The sequence below is a fragment of the Enhydra lutris genome, unplaced genomic scaffold (assembly GCF_002288905.1).
Source record: "Enhydra lutris kenyoni isolate GAN:26980312 unplaced genomic scaffold, ASM228890v2 scaffoldscaffold1, whole genome shotgun sequence".
In the NCBI taxonomy this organism is placed as follows: Eukaryota; Metazoa; Chordata; class Mammalia; order Carnivora; family Mustelidae; genus Enhydra; species Enhydra lutris.
Genome location: NW_019154085.1, coordinates 34,310,628 through 34,328,925, shown reverse-complemented (window position 1 = coordinate 34,328,925; position 18,298 = coordinate 34,310,628). Strand labels below are relative to the sequence as shown.

The window sequence follows — 18,298 nt, the reverse complement described above, 5'->3', positions numbered from 1 at the left end:
AGTGAAGTGTGTAAACCTGGCGATTCACAGACCTGTACCCCTGGGGATAAAAAGATATTATATGTTTATAAAAAATAAAATTAAAAAAAAATTTATAATTAAAAATTATATATTTTTAAATTTTATAATTTTATAATTAAATTGTAAATTTATAATTATAATTTATAATTTATATTATAAATTATATTTACTATATCTGTTAAAATTAAATTTATATAAGTTAATTTATTTATTTAATAATAAATTATAAATTAAATATAAATTTATTTATAAATTATAAATATAATTTATATAAATATAAAATATAAATATTAAAATATAAATTAATTTACCTATTTAAAATTTAATTTTATAAATTAATTTATAAATTAAAATTAAAAATAAATTTATATTATAAATTATAATTTTATAATTAAAAAATAATACGATCAAATGAATATAATATCAAAAAAGAAATTTCTTCCTCTGAGGCGCCTCTCTTCCTTTTCCATCGTTGGGACCCAGATAGATAGCACTCAACTAATTCAAGATAAAATTATAAATATTAAAGGTAGAAGCTGCATCCTATTGAGAAGTAAAGGAGTTATTAAAGAATTTGGATCCCAAACATGGGAAAGAAAATTATGGGGAGAGTTGGATTGGCTATGATTTAAAATGTAATTTATGGGGCGCCTGGGTGGCTCAGTGGGTTAAGCCTCTGCCTTCGGCTCAGGTCTTGATCCCAGGGTCCTGGGATCGAGCCCCACATCAGGCTCTCTGCTCTGCAGGGAGCCTGCTTCCTCCTCTCTCTCTCTGCCTGCCTCTCTGCCTACTTGTGATCTCTGTCTGTCAAATAAATAAATAAAATCTAAAAAAAAAAAAATGTAATTTATGCTGCCCATTTTTTGTTAACTAAAAGAAACATATCTAACTAGAATGAAATGTATCCTGTTTCAAGAAAATGAGGAATTCCATTTCTCGCTTTTATAATTAAAATAATTTTATGTGCTTCACGTTTAATTTTAACTGCATGTTATGGGCATTGATAAAGAAACCATTCTTTTAGTCAAAGTGCCTTTGTACTTTACGCAAACTGTTTGAATCTCATATGTAGGATAAGATGAACTCAAACTTACCCCAAAATAAGAATAAGTGTTTCAATAATGATTTGGGGCTTTTTTTTTTTCCGTGTACAAATTAAGTAAAAATGAATGCCGTTTTCTGATTCTGAATCATTAGGCAGCAAAGGGAACCATTCTAATGCGTTCATTCACTTTCCGCCAGAGCACAGTAAGCATGATTTCCTCACTGTTGAACCAACGCCTTTGATAAAGCATCAGAACTACCTCCACAGTTTTAATTACTGAAAACTATCAGGGAAAATGTAACTTTAAAAAAAAAAAATCTCCAGATTAGAAAAAAACCATAATCCTTTTTTTCCGTTAAAGATTTTATTTATTTATATGATAAAGAGAGAGACAGCAAGAGAGGGAATACAAGCAGAGGGAGTGGGAGAGGGAGAAGCAGGCTCCCTGCCAAGCAGGGAGCCCGATGTGGGGCTCTATCCCAGGACCCTGGGATCATGACCTGAGCTAAAGGAAGATGCCTAACGACTGAGCCACCCAGGCACTCCCATAATCCTTTCTTAATAAAATTAGTATGAATAGAAAAAATTTTGTTTCTGTATTGAAGAATGGGGTCCTTAGTTCACTGTAAGTCTTTGTTGGAGGTTACGGGACTTTTTATTTTGTGTTTGCCTTTTAAAAGTGAATTTACAAGTTAAGCTATATTTATTTTGCAACTTCAAGTAATGGGAAAATGAGATCAAAATCTATTACTGTCATATATTGGACCTAATCTTATTTATGTATAATACTTTTGTTTCTGTCATGGCCAGGACAAAATGGATCACCCATTTTCTTTTTTACACTACATGGATAAAACTAAAGATAATAAACATGCAAAAGTTGATAAAGGTAAATTCAAATGCATTTATTTTTTAGTAGCATTGGGATAAAATGTATAGAAAATCCTGATGAAAACAAAATAAGTTTTGGGTTTCACATTAAAGACCTTGAAGAAATTTATTGTCTTATTGTCTCATCACCAAAATCCCTAGAATAATAGTCTAGCTTCCAAATATGCAAAACTCTCCTGGTTCTAAATTGGCTTCCTCTTCTACAATAAAAATCATCCCACAACGTTTAGTGACAAGTGGATGGAAACACCGAAGTACAAGTCTGGAACCCTGGCATATAAAAATGTTTAAAATGAACCCATTTTAAGTTTGAATCTAAAAATTTCAATCACATTGAATTACAACCCAGATTTTATGCCTTACATGAAAAGAATGATTCTGATCATAATATTACAAAGGTTTTTAGTACTATCCATTATTCATGTCTTGACAAATTTCTTGTGAGATCTAGCTGGGAAATTAGAATGTACGTTCCCAGTTCAGGCATAGGTATGATTTATGAAAGTCCAATTTTACAGTTTGCTCAACTGCCTTAATACAACACAGTTTAAAAAAACAAACCAAGTATTTTGATTCGTTCCCAATTTAGATAACAATTTAGGCTGCTCTATAATTCAAAGTAACAAAATAGCTGAGAAATGATTCTCATTTATGGTTGGCATTTGATAGGACATTCTGTTTTACATTGTACATGTATATTTATATCCATAGTAACACTATCTATGTTACTATGGATATAAATATCAAGCAATATTTTTAAAATCCAGACCCAAAACCCATTATTGTTTGGATTGTACCATGATTTCTGAAACTGAGTCATATCTATATTTACATTGCTTATTTTTGTCCAGACATTTTTCCTTCTTTCCCAAGACTGTAGTATAAGTGTTAAAAAAAAATCATTGTGTTCCACTTATTTTTGTACAGCAAAAATTAATTATTTCCTCTTAAAGGAATACATAGATGTGATCCAATTAAAGAAGAAAAAAAAAAACTTTCAGTGCCTTTTCTCTTTTTCTCTAAAATATCAACATATTGAATGACCCCATGTCCTGGTTGCAGGAATAGTCTCATGTTCTACCTGTGAGCCTGACTAATAGCCCTTTCTCTCATTTTGTAGTGTCTCAGTGTGGACAATAAATTATCCAGCCACTCTTTCAGTACATAATTTGCCTAAATTCACATAATTTCATGATGTTACATTTTCCACATTTATACAATAGGCATAATTACTTCTAAATTTAATAAAGACTGGCATGAATGTGAAATTACCACCATCATTTTACAAATACAGAATTAATCCCAGTGGTGACTCAGGGTCAAAACTAACACTTTTTGTGGTTACATACATCTTTCTGGCAAGAAACTGGCCATGTGATTAAATAAACCTCTATATCCAGAAAGAAAAAGAATTCTGCATCTGAAAAGCCATTTATTACCTGCTTATTCCTCTGTAGCCAGAATCTAATAATCAGTCCTTTTAAGAGATGGACAAATTACGTTGCCAAACCCAAATTGCTATTTGAGGTAAGTAACATGATTTGAATTGATTCTGATGATTCTCTAAAGAGAAGAAGAAAGGAAAAATTGAAATATTTTCTTTCTAGTATTTTAAGGTGTCCTTTACAATTGCCCAATCTTTTCTAAAGTATTTAGATTTAGAACTTTCACAGTGTCATGTTTAGTTATTTCTAAAAGAAAAAAGGATATAGGTAATACATTCGTTCAAACAAATATTGAATGTCCACTATAAATAAAAATGCCATGCTAGAGATGATACGTCCCCTGGTCTTTCAGTTGGAGAGTAACCTCAATTACTAGAGCTCACAGTATAAAGTCAGGACCCTGATAGTTTCAGTTCACAGACAACCAGCACAAGGACCCCATCGCCACTCCAGTGGAATGATGGATTTTGGGGCCTCATGAAGAGTATGATTCAGTGGATCTCATGTGGGACCCAGGAATCTGCATTTTAATTAACAATCCCTAATAATTAATGAACATGATGCACTTTAGGAAGCATTATCCTAATGGTATAAAAGCCTTCGAGCATGTTGACCTTGCTCAGCTTTTTTGTATCTGAACACATAACAGCAGAGATAGCAAGCATAAAAGCTGAACAGGCAAACATAATAAATTAATAAAATGTGAATTGGGGCATTGCTGTTTAGAAAAATTTACCAGCTCAGCACACTTTTGCTGGATATTCAGTCTTCCTCTTTGAAGTAGGTGGTGGCAGCCTGCAAGGACAAGGAGTTGGCATTTTGAAACCCGTGTCGTGGGCTAGGGAGTTAGTAAAGGGGAAATGGAACACTTGCTGTAACAAGCAGAGTGGTAGCCTGGAACTTTGAATTTGCAACAGGTCCTTTCAGCTTAGTTTTTGGACAAAGAGGAGTTGTAGTCATGATTAAAATAGTTCTTAATGAGAATGACTGTTTGGGCTGGAACAAAGAATAGAGAATAATTTTCTATGCATAACATTTCCAAAATGCCATTACTATGCAGGAGAAACATTTATGTGTTTGTAAAATGCACTAGCTGTCTCAGAATCCAAGAAATCACAGAATTAGAAGGATTTTTAAGGATCATCTAATCCACCCCCTCCCAATCTTCATCTGCCCACCATGAGATATGTGAAACATAGCAAATAAATTCAGAAGGAATTTGGTTAAAGCAGACTTCTTTGATAATCAGAGCTAATATATCTCGCCAAAACTGTACATCATAAATCAAGAAAAACTAGATGCTTTATCAACTGTTGTGAATGTGAATTATACACTGAGTCAAACATGCTGGAAAAACTGGTTATTTTCAAAGCAAGTATTTATTAAGTACTTACCCTATGTTAGATGCTTTATGGGAAGTATCTTATTAGATCCTTATGAAGTTGGTATTATTTAGGCAGATAAAAAAATTTAGAGATACTAAGTTACTTAATTGAAATCCCACAGCTAACACCAAAATGCAAAACCACGTCTGTCTGACTCCAAGACAGAAGCAAAAATGCCACACAAACATCTGGAATGATGGTCCAGATGTGCGTACAATTCTATCATGTGTAGGACCTTTGGCAATGATCTGAGCCTCTCCTTGCCTCTGTGATTTATAAAACAGACATAAAATCTCATAGCGTTCTCACTAATATCCTATGTAAAGGGGCACCTGGGTGGCTCAGTGGGTTAGAGCCTCTGCCTTTGGCTCAGATCATGATCCCAGGTCCTGGGATCGAGCCCCACATCGGGCTCCCTGCTCAGCCGGGAGCCTGCTTCCTCCTCTCTCTCTGCCTGCCTCTCTGCCTACTTGTGATCTCTGTCTGTCAAATAAATAAATAAAGTCTTAAAAAAAAAAATCCTATGTAAAGCACCTAATAGTGTGGAATCTAACAATTGGGTGCCACTCCAAACCAGAAAACAAGTACTTCTTTGCTACTGTAGTAATATAAGAAAGCTCCACATTCATTTTGGGTCTGTGGGATTCAGGACGTACATATCTCAGATTCAGTTAAGCCTGTGACACATTGTGTATCATTGTGACACATTATCACGTGAAATACGCATGAAATATACATGTTTATGGGAGCTAAACATAGATACTTTCAGTAGCAAGAAAGGGTAATGAGTAAACCAGTGCATCTTTGTCCCATTAAAACCTTCTAATTAAGGAGGGTAGAGACGGATATTATGGGACAGAGATTTCTCAATCCAATCTAATATTCTGGTTGTTCACTAGCTAAATCTGAGATCCTAATAAATGAAATGATTTGACCAAAAGTCACGTTGAAAGTCAATATTAGTAGATTAGTTCCAGTACAAAAAGAAAGCTATGTAAATCCCGGTTCAGAGCTGTACCATCAATTTGCCTTTTTCTTATAACAAATGCACTTTGTTTGGGCAGGTTTGTTCGTTTGTTTGTTTTTACCAAGAATCCTTAAAATACTTTGAGCACTCTATCCTAAGAAAATAACCACAAATGGGTCAGGCTTGGGGGAGGATGGGAAGACCAATGGCATGAACAAACACTCTGAATACCATGTGTTTTTTTTTAATTTTCATTTTTTATAAAAGACTCATTTTTAATAAAAAAAAACTCATATTTTCTACAATGGCACAAAATTTGTAGAGCTATAATAACCATCTCACTCTGTCCTGTTTTAGAAGTCTTTCCTCAAATGTTAGCATCTCCACAGTACGCACCCTAAGCTTCTATTAAATTGTCCCCCTTCCCCAACTCTATCTATACCCCTCTTCTGCTTTTTTTCACATGACAGTTACCATTTTCCAACATATACACAATTTACTTATTTTGTGTTTATTGGCCAGCTCTTCACAAGGGCATAAGTTTCAAAAGAGCATGCATTTTTGTCCTTTGTTTGCTGATGTATTCACATCACATGGAACAGCCCAGTAAGGGTTCAGTGATGTTTGTTGAATGAATGAATGACCTCCCAAACTAGGAGACTGGATTAGTAAATTTGGATATGATATTTTATTATACTTATTTAAAATGGTCATAAAATTTAGAAAGCCAATGTAAAAATATATAGAATATGCCATTAAGTGAATTTTAAAAAACAACATTCAAGTTCAAATATACACTCAGAGGGGGGCCAGGTAAAACTATGTACCAGAAAAAAAGTTTGAAAGGGAATGCAAAAAGGGAGTAGGTTTTATGCTTTTTATTTTCCGTTTCTAAATATATTTCGTTGCGGGGCGCCTGGGTGGCTCAGTGGGTTAAGCCGCTGCCTTCAGCTCAGGTCATGATCTCAGGGTCCTGGGATCGAGCCCTGCATCGGGCTCTCTGCTCAGCAGGGAGCCTGCTTCCTCTTCTCTGTCTGCCTGCCTCTCTGCCTGCTTGTGAACTCTCTCTGTGAAATAAATAAATAAATAAATCTTTAAAAAATATATATATATATGTATATATATATATTTCATTGCATTTGAGAGCTATCGCCAGGAATAGGGAAAAAGAAGTAAGAGGAAAAAGAACTGTGATCATGAATGCTCTGTCCCATGGCCTTGGGATGCCTCATGCCCATATGCTCCTTGCCTGAATTCTTGGCATCTTTATCTGAAATGAAGATGGAACTTCTTAGCCAAGGAGCCTATCAGGGCTTAATTTTCCTCTTATTTCCAGAAACATGCGATTTGCAGAATTGGCTCAGGAATTGCAAGTTAAGTGATTTCATTTTAGCTAAATAGGTTTAGCTAAATGTTCCCTTTCTCCTCCTCCACCCCCATCTCCTGAATTACCCTTGCAGTTATCCACGTTCATTTGTCTTGCCGCTTTTCTCCACTACTCTCTGCCAACGTTCTCCTACTCCAGTCTTGGTCCCAGGCTCACGCCTTGTTTAGCCCCTATCCCCCATTTGCGGGTGCTTCCCGGAACAAATAAAGTCATGGCACCGAGAAAGTTCAAGGCCAGAGAAGTCCAGAGCTGCTGAGGACACCCAACTACTCTCCCCTCGCCCTGCCTCTCTCTGCGTCTTGAGCCAGTTGCCTGAACCTAGTGCTCTCCATCAGCCTTTCTGCCGAAACTTGAGGGCCCTTCTCTCCCACTTTCTGTTTCTACAAAGACAGTGCCAGTGTTTCCCTAGCTTGTGGCACTTCCACACCCCAAGTGCTTTCTCTCATACAGAACTCCTTGTCTGTCCCCTTCCTGGGCCCCAAGAACCATAGATCTTTATTTCTCACATTGCAGAAACATTGCTCCTCATTTTCTCCACTAGAGGAGACAAGATCTCGTTGTAATCTTCATGTCAGCTGCTGAATCCTCAGGTTCATGTAGTTTTAGAATCAAAAGGAATCTTAAAAGCCACCTAGGGAGGGGTGCCTGGGTGGCTCAGTGGCTTAAGGATCTGATTCTTGATTCCAGTTCAGGTCATGATTATAGGGTCATGAGATCCAGCCCCACCTGGGGCTCCATGCTGGGTGTGGAGTGTGCTTAAGATTCTCTACCTACCTCTCCCTCTGACCCTCCCACCCCTCTACCCCTCACCTCCCCCTTTACCTCTCCACCTCAAGCATGCTCTAAAAAAAAACAAAACAAAACAAAACAAAAACAAAAAAAAAACAAAAAAAGACACCTAGTGTAACCCCCATTACTATGGTCAGTACATTGCTAGGTGCACGGTAGGTGTTTGGGAAATATTTGCCATCGGTAAGTACTGGAAAATCATCCATTTACATATCAAGTTTTGATCTTCTTTTATTCATATATATTTATAAAAATCAATGAGTAATCACGGAGAAGGCCAGCCCTGAGAAAACATTGAGGTAAAACTGAAAAACTGATTTCAAATTGACAACACCGCTGACGCAGAGAAGAGAAAAAATAAGTTCCTGACGCAAGAATGGGCAGAAATGGCCTAAAAGTACGATGAAAATATTACATAGAAATAATATCTTCTATCACTAAGAACTATTAAATAATGGGAGGTTGCTAAGGAAAGCTAAAAGATGACAGTACTTGAGGTTAGCAATGTATCTGGGATGATTCATTGGGTGATTAAATTAAGCTTTCCTTGATGGCGTAAAATAGAATAAATATGTTCAATAGTTCCTCCTCCAAGAGTCTGGGAAAGGTCCGAGTTCTGTTTCACCTAAAAATACGAAATGGTTATAGTGAGCAAGCCCCTTACCTACCTTAAAATTGCTGACATAGTCACCTTAGTACTACCCCAGAGATTACGAGAACTGTATTCGCTGCGCTTTTTGCCAGGGCTGCTGAACTTTTTAATGATAATTTTTAATTGTCATTTTTTTTTTTCTTTCAGGCTTGTAAATTTTATAGTTCCCAATGGTATGTGGTCAACTACAAATATGAACAGTACTCTGGAGACATCCGACAGTTACCCCGGTAAGAACCTATCAAGAGTATTCCTTGGGTGTTTCCATATACAAAATGTGATTTCTGCTTAAGTTCTACCATTGTTTACAAATACATGTGTGTTAATCTAGTGTCCAGGTATATTTCATAAAATTTAAAAATAATTGTCACGATAGAACATTTTATTCAACAACATACAAACATTGTGTTGTATATGCACAGAATTAATTGTGAGATAGAAATTATTCTTATTTAATTTTTAAACAAAGTCTTAAAGCATCATTATATCACTCTTTTGTGAGCTGTCTTTTCAATAGCAGATGTAACAGGACTAGAAAAGAACAGCTTGGACCAAAACATTTTTCTGACTATATTCTGTATTTAGCGTTCAGATTTGCCACTGGTTTCATGTGTTTTCATGCTGTGATATCAAAAGTCATGAAAATAAACAACTTCCACAGAAGTGATATATGTTTAAGAACAGCAAAAAGGGAAAATAAATAGTTATTTTTTTTTCTGTATTCTGGGGAAAGAAAGTGTTTAGGAGAAGATGTCTTTGTTTTGCACCTGTTCAAATGTCACCTTCATGGACAAGCTTGCCTGACCTACTCCTGAACTAAAGTAGTCATTTGTTCAGGTTCTTTGTCCCCTGGTAAAGCAAAAATCCCCAAAGGGCAGGGACTTTTCTTTGCAGAATCCCCTACAGGCTGAGAGAATTCCTGGCCCATGGTCAGTGTGCAATATCTACTTATTGGATATATAAACTAAGTGAAAGGCAAATTTTGAAATACAACATTCCTGTCTGGGATTGGAGTAGCTTAAATGAAAGAACTGCAATGAATCGGAATCCCCTAATGCATTGGATCATCCAACTACAATGATGCAAATAATCCAGAAAAACACTTAGTCAAAAGGGAGGTTGTTATTAGCCCTTCCCTCAAGTGGATATGTCGAGAAGATACACATTACATCTAACTTTCTAGTGGACACACGGTTTAGATTTGGGCAGTATTGGCCCAGATTTCCTCTGCCCCCAGAAACAACTGTTCCAGACTTGGATACTTGGAAAGTCTGTTCTCAACTCCTGAATACAGAATTTGAAGGAGCTACATGGAATAGCTCAGAGAAGGTGCTACCTGAGCTCAAATATGAAGGAACAGGAGCTACCAGCACACGATCTTGGAAAGAAGTCCCAGAGGGAAGAGCAAGAAGAGTGGGCACCCTGGCTTGGGAACCAGCATGGTCTCCTGAGCAGAATGGGGAGGCTGGAACTGATGGTTAGAAAAGCTGGAGTAATATGAAACCATGGAAGGACACGAGGGAGGTGGAAGGCCCCAGAAATGAGCTTGGATTCACTCTCAACACAACAGAAGCCTGCGGAAATTTTAACCTAGTGTGATGCGATCCAGTTTCCTTCTTTAAAATATCACCTGAGCTACTCTAAGGAAAATGGGATTGTAGCAGTGAGTATACAAAAAGAAAAAAAAAAAAAGGCGGAGGGGAAAGGGGCCATTTATTTTTCAATTGCATTACTAAGAGCAAAACAGTGTTCCTCCAAAACAGCAAAATCTTTTTTTGCAAACCAGTGAATATTAAATTAAATTCAGGTTGCTCCTGATAGATAACTTCCTCTAACTTCATGTTGGGAAGGTCCCACCACATGCTAGGTTTTCCTGAGTAATTACTGTATTTGGAATGTCTGCACGTTAGTCACACACTTTTTGTAGGCATAACTGAAAAGCAAAGCATTTTTTAACATCGAGACTTCCTCTTTCTAAAAACTGTTCCTGAGAAGTGGTTACAGCTTAGAAGCTGTGTCCAAGTGGTTGGAGGACCTTATATGAATTAAGAGACTGTAGTAAGTGACATTTTGCTGCCCTCCCAAGTATATGCCTTCCTGCTGACTTCAGGACTATTGAAATCGTTGTTGTGTTGTTGTTGTTGTTGTTGTTGTTAAGAATTCATTTGTGTATTTGACAGAGAAAGCATAAGCAGGGGGGTAGTGAGAGAGGGAGAAGGAGGCTCCCTATTGAGCAAGGAGCTTGATGCCGAGCTTGATCCCAGGACTCTGGGATCAAGGTTTGGTGAAATCTTCAGTGGCTTTGTCCCCACACACCTTTTATGTCCATGATGATCTCAAGCAAAATAAATAAATGAAAGATTCCACCTTCGTGGTATTCATCCTCTATTAAAACAACAGAAGAAATACCTCCTGTGACAACACAGCCTAGATATCATCGTCGAATTAGAATTCTCATGGAGCATGAGAAGAAACCTCAGGAGAAATGAGACAAACATAACCGAAATACTGTTGAGAATTTCCCTTAATTGACTAAAGGAAGTGGAAGTCGATACCAAGAAGGGGAAGAATAATACTGCCACAAAGTAAGAGATTTTAATGAACTATGTGTATTCAAACTGAAAATAAGAAGTTCCAGAATATTATCCTCACACCTCCCCTGAAATGATGAAGACTGTAACACTGAATAGAAAAATTATTTTCAAAATGATTTTACAAAGCCTAAGCGCTCCCCATCAAGGACTACACATATTTAGGTCAGTAGTGGAAACAGATAATTTACTTGGCCTTCGGAGGCTACTAGAAGTAAATCACATTCATGCCTCCTAGATTAGGAGAATTCTCCTATGTCTGCTACCAGTTTAAACTGATCGTTTCTTTTTATGGGTTGCTGAGGCTCCAAAATAAAAACTTGCAATTATGGCAGAGTAAAAAGAGAAGCATGTGTTTATATCCCTAATTTTTATTCTTTAAACTTGAAATTGTGTTATTATTAATTCTTAAGAACCTCGCTTTTTTAAGTGTCTGTTCATAGGAAGATACTGGAGAGAAATATTATTTCAGGCTAGAGTGTAAAATGTAAGCCTTCACACAAAAAAATCAGCACTGAATTTGGGATTTGCAGGAGACAAGAAAGAAAAAAAAATACACGATGTCAGAGGAGCCATGAATATACCATGTGGAAGGGACAATCCTTCAATAAATGGTGCTGGGAAAACTGGACAGACACATACCAAAAAATGGAACCAGGCCCTATCTGACACTATCCACAAAAATGAACTCAAAATGGATTAAAGACTTGAATATAAGACCTAAAACCATAAAACTCCTAGAAGAAAATATAAATGGGGGGTGCCTGGGTGGCTCAGTGGGTTAAAGCCTCTGCCTTTGACTCAGGTCATGATCCCAGGGTCCTGGGATCAAGCCCCGCATCAGTCCTTCTGCTCAGCAGGGAGCCTGCTTCCTCCTCTCTCTCTCTGCCTGCTTCTCTGCCTACTTGTGATCTCTGTCTGTCAAATAAATGGATAAAATCTTTAAAAAAAGAAAAAGAAAAAGAAAATATAGGTGGTAAGCTCCTTGACATCCATCTTGACAAGGAGTTTTTTTAATCTGACTGCATTCAAGCAAAAATAAACATTTGGGACTACATCAAACTCAAAAACTTCACAGCAGCCTGATGATTTACAGACCTGTACCTCTGGGGCAAATAATACGTTATATGTCAATAAAAATAACTTTTAAAAAAAGTCATAGCAATGGAGACCATCAGCATAATGAAAAGGCAATCTACTGAATGGGAGAACATATTTGCAAATCATGTATCAGATAAGGGATTAATATCCAAAATATACAGAAAACTCATACAACTCAATAGCAAAAAATAAAATAATCCAACTAAAAGACGAGCAGAGGACATGAATAGACCTTTTTCCAAGGAAGACAGACAGTGGCCAACCTGTACATATAGAGTACTCATCATTAGGAAACTCAAGTAATCATCAGGAAAATACAAATCAAAACCACAGTGAAATATCACCCCATATCTATTAGAGTGGCTAGTATCAAAAAGGCAAGAAATAACAAGTTATAATGAGGATGTGTCAAAAAGGGAACCCTCATGAACTATTGGTGGGAATGTAAACTGGTGTAGCCATACGCAAAACAGCGTGGAGGTCCCTAAAATATTTAAAAATAGAACTACCATATGACATAGTAACTCCACTTCTGGGTATTTATCCAAAGAAAATAAAAACACTAATTCAAAAAGATAGGTGCACCCCCATGTTCACTACAGCATTATTTACAATAGCCAAGACATAGAAACAGCCTTAAGATCCATCAATGGATGAATGGACAAATAAAATGTGAGACAGGTAGTTAGGTCGGTAGATCGATGGATCAATCACTGAGGAACATGGCCACTATTGTGATCCACAGTTACCAAGAATAAATGCCAAATTAAATAAATATATTTATAAATAAATGCCAATTGGTGTTTTGTAAGAAAGAAAAGAATGGGTACATCACGCTGGCAGAAGAAGGCAGAATATGAAGTTCAGAAAGAGAGAGCATAGTGTCAAGGTCAAAGGGAGACTAATAAGAAATAATGAGCATATAGCATAGGACCACCCCTGAGCTCAGTGTCGACATTCCACATTCAAGTTTGTCTTTGATACCTCTTCCTGTTTTCCCTGCACTTTCCTTTATGTTTCCTTGGGATGTTTTCTTAATACTCTCTTCACTGTCCTGCCATTATTTTAAGAATCCTGGAACATTCATGTTCTCTTCTCTGCAGACAGATTACTTGGAGTAATTGTTCTGAAATCAACCTTATGAATCTGCTCTGAATCTCAAGCAATGTGTTGCGTCTTGTGGATTGAGAGAAATAGGGAAGAGTTGTGTTTAGGGACTTTATTTTGCCAAAGTGAAAGGAACTACTCTTTGTTCAGGAATGTCAAGATATTGTTAAGGAGAAAAGGGATATTTTGGGGTACAACAGGACAAATTTCCCACTGGTCTTAAAATAACACTCTCCTCTGCTACTGGGTCTGCCTTCACATAAACTTGACCCTAACCCAAAGAGGCAGAACAAGTTAACATTAAGGGCAATGGGCACAGTTATGCTTGAGTATCTCTAAGGCTCTGTAAGAAAGGGAAAGGAGTGCAGGTACACCAGCATCCTTTGGAAGAGAACAATGGCTACAGTCTTGCTTAATATGCTTATTAAAGCTGGTTTGGATTAATTTATCCTACATACAGGAAGTAGCATTTTGGAAATAGGGCTTCTAGTCCCACCTCTTGCACTGTGTGTTTATGTGAGTAGCTGTTACAGATTTTGCTTTCTTCTCAGTACAACAGTGAGACTAGACTAGACTGTGGAGTTCTGGCATTTGTTTACAAATGTCTGATTACACACATATATAGTTTAATAAAAAGCAATATGCTGTTTGGTACATATTTAGACTTCAGTACAAATGTTCTGTTATCTTAGAAATTTTTGAGCTTTTTTGAACTTGCAGATAAGTCATGGATGAAGAACGTTATATTAGTATATATGAATATGTTTCTGGAATTTGGAATAATGCACACCCATTTGAGTAAAGTTAATATACATCAATGAACAGACATTTATTACATGCCTACCATGTGCCAGAAACTATGGTGGAGATAATCTTAGAATACACATTCCCTACCACCGTTCTTTCAAGCTTCTGGTTTTTAAATAAGCCTGTTTCCATTTACAACTACTTACCTATGGGCCTTGGAATTTCATATCAAGACTGCACAACCCAAACAAAATAGATAAATAAATCAGGACTAGGGCTGAAGAGAGACCCCAGATAACATCTTTAATACCCAATGCCAACAACTATATACCCCAGAATAGCTTTATTTTTCTTAGTTATTCATTTTGGCAGCAAGTAACTTACATTAATTTGAATTTATGAGATAAATTCACAATAGTAATAAGACCATTTTTAGAAACCTGTTTAACACATTAGAGGTGCATCTTAGGATATCGATCGCCAAAAAATGTGTTTTAGCATCACCAAAATGCTTTCAAAGAACAGTTTTAAATGCTACCATTTTGTATTCTTTCACTATGTCATCTCCTTGTTCACCTTGCCTATTGTGATGCAATCAGCAAAATGTGTATTGAGCTTCTCTACAGAAGGAAAAGACAAAGCCGGGGGAGGTGTAAGTGGGACTTCAGCGAAGTCCCTGGCTTTAAGAAACATGTCATCTGCCTGCTTCCTCCTCTCTCTCTGCCTGCCTCTCTGCCTACTTGTGATCTCTATCAAATAAATAAGTAAAAATCTTAAAAAAAAAAAAAAAAGAAAGAAACATGTCATCTGGCATGCCTGGGTGGCTCAGTCCATTAAGAGTCCAGCTGTTGGTTTTGGCTCAGGTCCTGATCTCAGGGTCTTGATCTCAAGGTCATTAGATCTAGCCCCGTGTAGGGCTCCAAGCTCAGTGGGGAGTCTGTTTGAGCTTCTCTCTCCCCCTCTCCCTCTGCCCCTCCCAACCATGCACTTTCAACTCTCTCTCTAAATTAATTAAATAAATCTTTTTTTAAAAAAGCAGAAACATGTAATCTGGTGGAGGGTAAGACAGGTGTGCAAGTAACAGATTTGGGTAAGCATCACAACAGATGTGTGTCTGGCATCTAGAGGAAGAGAGTCCTCATTTGTAGAGTCTGGGATGCCTTTGTGGAAACCACTTTGGGGGCATGAACACTTTTTAGACTACAGTGGAATATTATTTAGCCTTAAAAAGGAATGAAATCCTGATACATGCCATAACATGAATGAACCTTGAAAACATTTTACAGTAAGTGAAATAAGCCAGACATATACTGACACATATGGGATGATTCCACTTGCATGAGGTACCCAGAGTAGTCAAATACATAGAGACAGAAAGTAGAACAGTAGTTACCAGGGGTGGGGGAAGGGAGAGATGCAGAGCTGTTGCTTAACAGATACAGTATCACTTTGGGAATGAGAAAGGTCTACAGGTGGGCTGTGGTGAGGGTGGCACAATAATGTGAATGTACTTAGTGCCATTGAACTGGACACTAAACATAGTTAAAATCGTAATTTTCCTATTATGTATTTTTTTACCACACTTGGAAAAAAGGCTCTTGTCAGGGAGAGAGACTGTGGCTCTTATCTCATGCTTTTCCAATTTTAATAATGAGGTCAGTGTTCTTTCTTTGCTCCACCTTGCCCAGCTGTGAGCCGGGAATGGACATGTTCAGGTCTTTCACAGGGAAGGTAAAGAATATTTTGGACCCGTCTGAATGCGTTGAATCCCTGTATGAATCCAGTCTGGTAATTTTATGCATGCTTTAATAAAGACTCATTGGTCATGCCCCTTTCTATCTAGAATACCATCAACATAGGAAAATATTTGTGATAGGAATAACTGAATGAGCACCCCTGGGATTTTTTTCTCAATAGATTCTGAGGTTGCTTCTACACAGTATAAATCACCCTGAAGAAAAGAAGCGTTCCACGCAAATTCTGCATGTAGGGTTTTCTAGCTAGGTGTTAAGGAGCGCTGGAACCTTGGATACTATTGATCACTCCTTCATTCAGCCCTGAGTTGTGAAATAGAATCAAGCCAAGGGAAGTTTATTTTTGTCCTGTTTCACCATTTATAGTACCAGGTGCACACTCTTGCTGCTGTGGGCTGGTCAGCCTTCCAGTGCTGCCAAGGAAATGCACCAAGGAAATGAACACTATTGTCTTCACAATTGTGAACACAATTCCACGAAGTTAGGGGAAGGTGTTCTTTGGTGGAGACCTCGGTTAGGAGAACAGCGCACCCTAGTGGCCGGAGCACAGACTGGTTCTCAGGAACGTGGTTTTTCAAATGTCCATCTCCATACCCTTAAGGGCCCGTCATAGAAAGCAAAACGGAAATGAAAACATCGCTACTTCATATTCCACTGCAGAATGTGGACGAAGAAAAATGGAAACCACTAAACCTTTAAAACTGTCCTGCTCGCCTTCGTCTCCTTCAAGAAGATATGTGTCAATCTGAATAAATAGTAACTCCGTGGTTTGAAAATAAGAGATTTCTTTGCCAGAGATAAGATGTAATGGTGTAGGGGAACGTTAATACTTCCAAAGGAAATAGGGCCCTCACTTGATTACATTATTTTACTTAAAAAGCGCAAGAGTTGTTACCTAGGGAACGGTGGAAAACGAAAGCCATGTCTCAAATGACAAATCAGAAACTGTTTTTTGTTTGTTTTTCATACCAGAGCAGAATACAAACTAGAGAAACTTCCTTCACATTCCTTTGAGGTTGACCATGAAGATGCTGATAAGGATGAAGTAAGTACATTGTTGAAAGTGAAATGTTTAAAATGGGAGGATATTTAGTTCCTGTCTTTCACTAGAGCATTTCACATTCTGACCAGATTAACATAAAAGCCCTACTTGCATAAGGACTTTTCATCAAAATGAGTCACATTTGTTTTGAAATGGAACATGATTATTTAAGATGAGCCAACGAGAGAAAGAGGAGGTTCATTTTTAAGTGCAGGGTCTAAGATCTGGGATTCATAAGATTGCAATCATGCCAATGGTGCTTCTTCTCCAGGATACCACCTCCCACTCATCATCTAAGGGTGGTGGGGGAGCGGGAGGAACCGGAGTTTTCAAGTCTGGTTGGCTCTACAAGGGGAATTTCAACAGCACCGTGAACAATACCGTTACTGTTCGGGTAAGGAAACATCAAGACTCATCTTTGTTTCTGCCAGTTTTCTTGACACCCCCTCCTTCGGTCACAGCACAGAAGAGAGTCATTTGCATTAGGTTTATGTTTCGTGTCAGATTTTATTTATGAGAAAGGAGGATGCTGTTCTCTAGAACAGTGCCCTAGAAACATAGCCCTCCTGAAGGAATTGGAAAAATTCTAATTTCTCAAATGGTGCACGGCAATTGGCACTACCTCTGTGTATTTTTTCCTTTATTTAGTCCTTCAAAAAGCGCTACTTCCAGCTGACTCAGTTGCCAGATAACTCCTACATCATGAATTTTTACAAAGATGAAAAAATATCCAAAGAACCCAAAGGCTGCATCTTTTTGGATTCCTGTACAGGTGTGGTACAGGTGAGTGGAAATCCCTCCTCCTCCTTGTTTTTTTTCCCCCCCTCTCAGGTTTTTTAATCAAAGAGTGCATTCATCCAGTCATCAGTCATTCATTCCATAAGAGTTTACAGACTATCTGATATGACCCAAGAACTGGTCTAGACCTTAGGATTCAGTGGAAATTAAGGCAGCCTCACTTTCTGCTTTCACAAAACTCACTTTCAATAAAAGAAGAAAAACAGAAAATAAGCAAAGAAAAAAATCAACAAAATGGAATCCATTGGTGAAATCTGGAATAAAGTAAATAAATAGAGCTGGGGAAGGGAGAGAGACAAATGACAAGGTTGGAAAGCAATGTTAATGCTCCGGAAGTGAGGAAAAACATTTTCAAAGAGAAATTATTTGATCTGAAAACTAAAGAATGAACAGGGCAGCAAGTGCAAAGGTCCTGAGGCAAGAGCAAGTGTGTTCAAGATGGGGGAAATGACCACCTCTGTAGCTACAGTGTAGAGAGCCACTGAGCTAAAGACTTCAGTAAGATAATATGTAAACCATATAGTTCACTATACTTCATAAGTACTATCTTTATTATTGGGTAATAGTGAGACAGTA

The 18,298-nt window shown here is 37.4% G+C and overlaps 1 protein-coding gene across 2 annotated transcripts in view; it reads left to right on the top strand.

Moving 5' to 3' along the window:
* LOC111145251 (dedicator of cytokinesis protein 10) overlaps positions 1-18,298 on the top strand; it is a 294,365-nt gene that overhangs the window by 146,119 nt on the left and 129,948 nt on the right. For both annotated transcript variants that reach the window (XM_022500052.1, XM_022500044.1), the window contains exons 4-7: positions 8,730-8,812; positions 16,855-16,927; positions 17,196-17,318; positions 17,573-17,707. In XM_022500052.1, the coding sequence (XP_022355760.1) occupies positions 8,730-8,812; positions 16,855-16,927; positions 17,196-17,318; positions 17,573-17,707 (414 nt within the window). The remainder of the gene's footprint in view (positions 1-8,729; positions 8,813-16,854; positions 16,928-17,195; positions 17,319-17,572; positions 17,708-18,298) is intronic.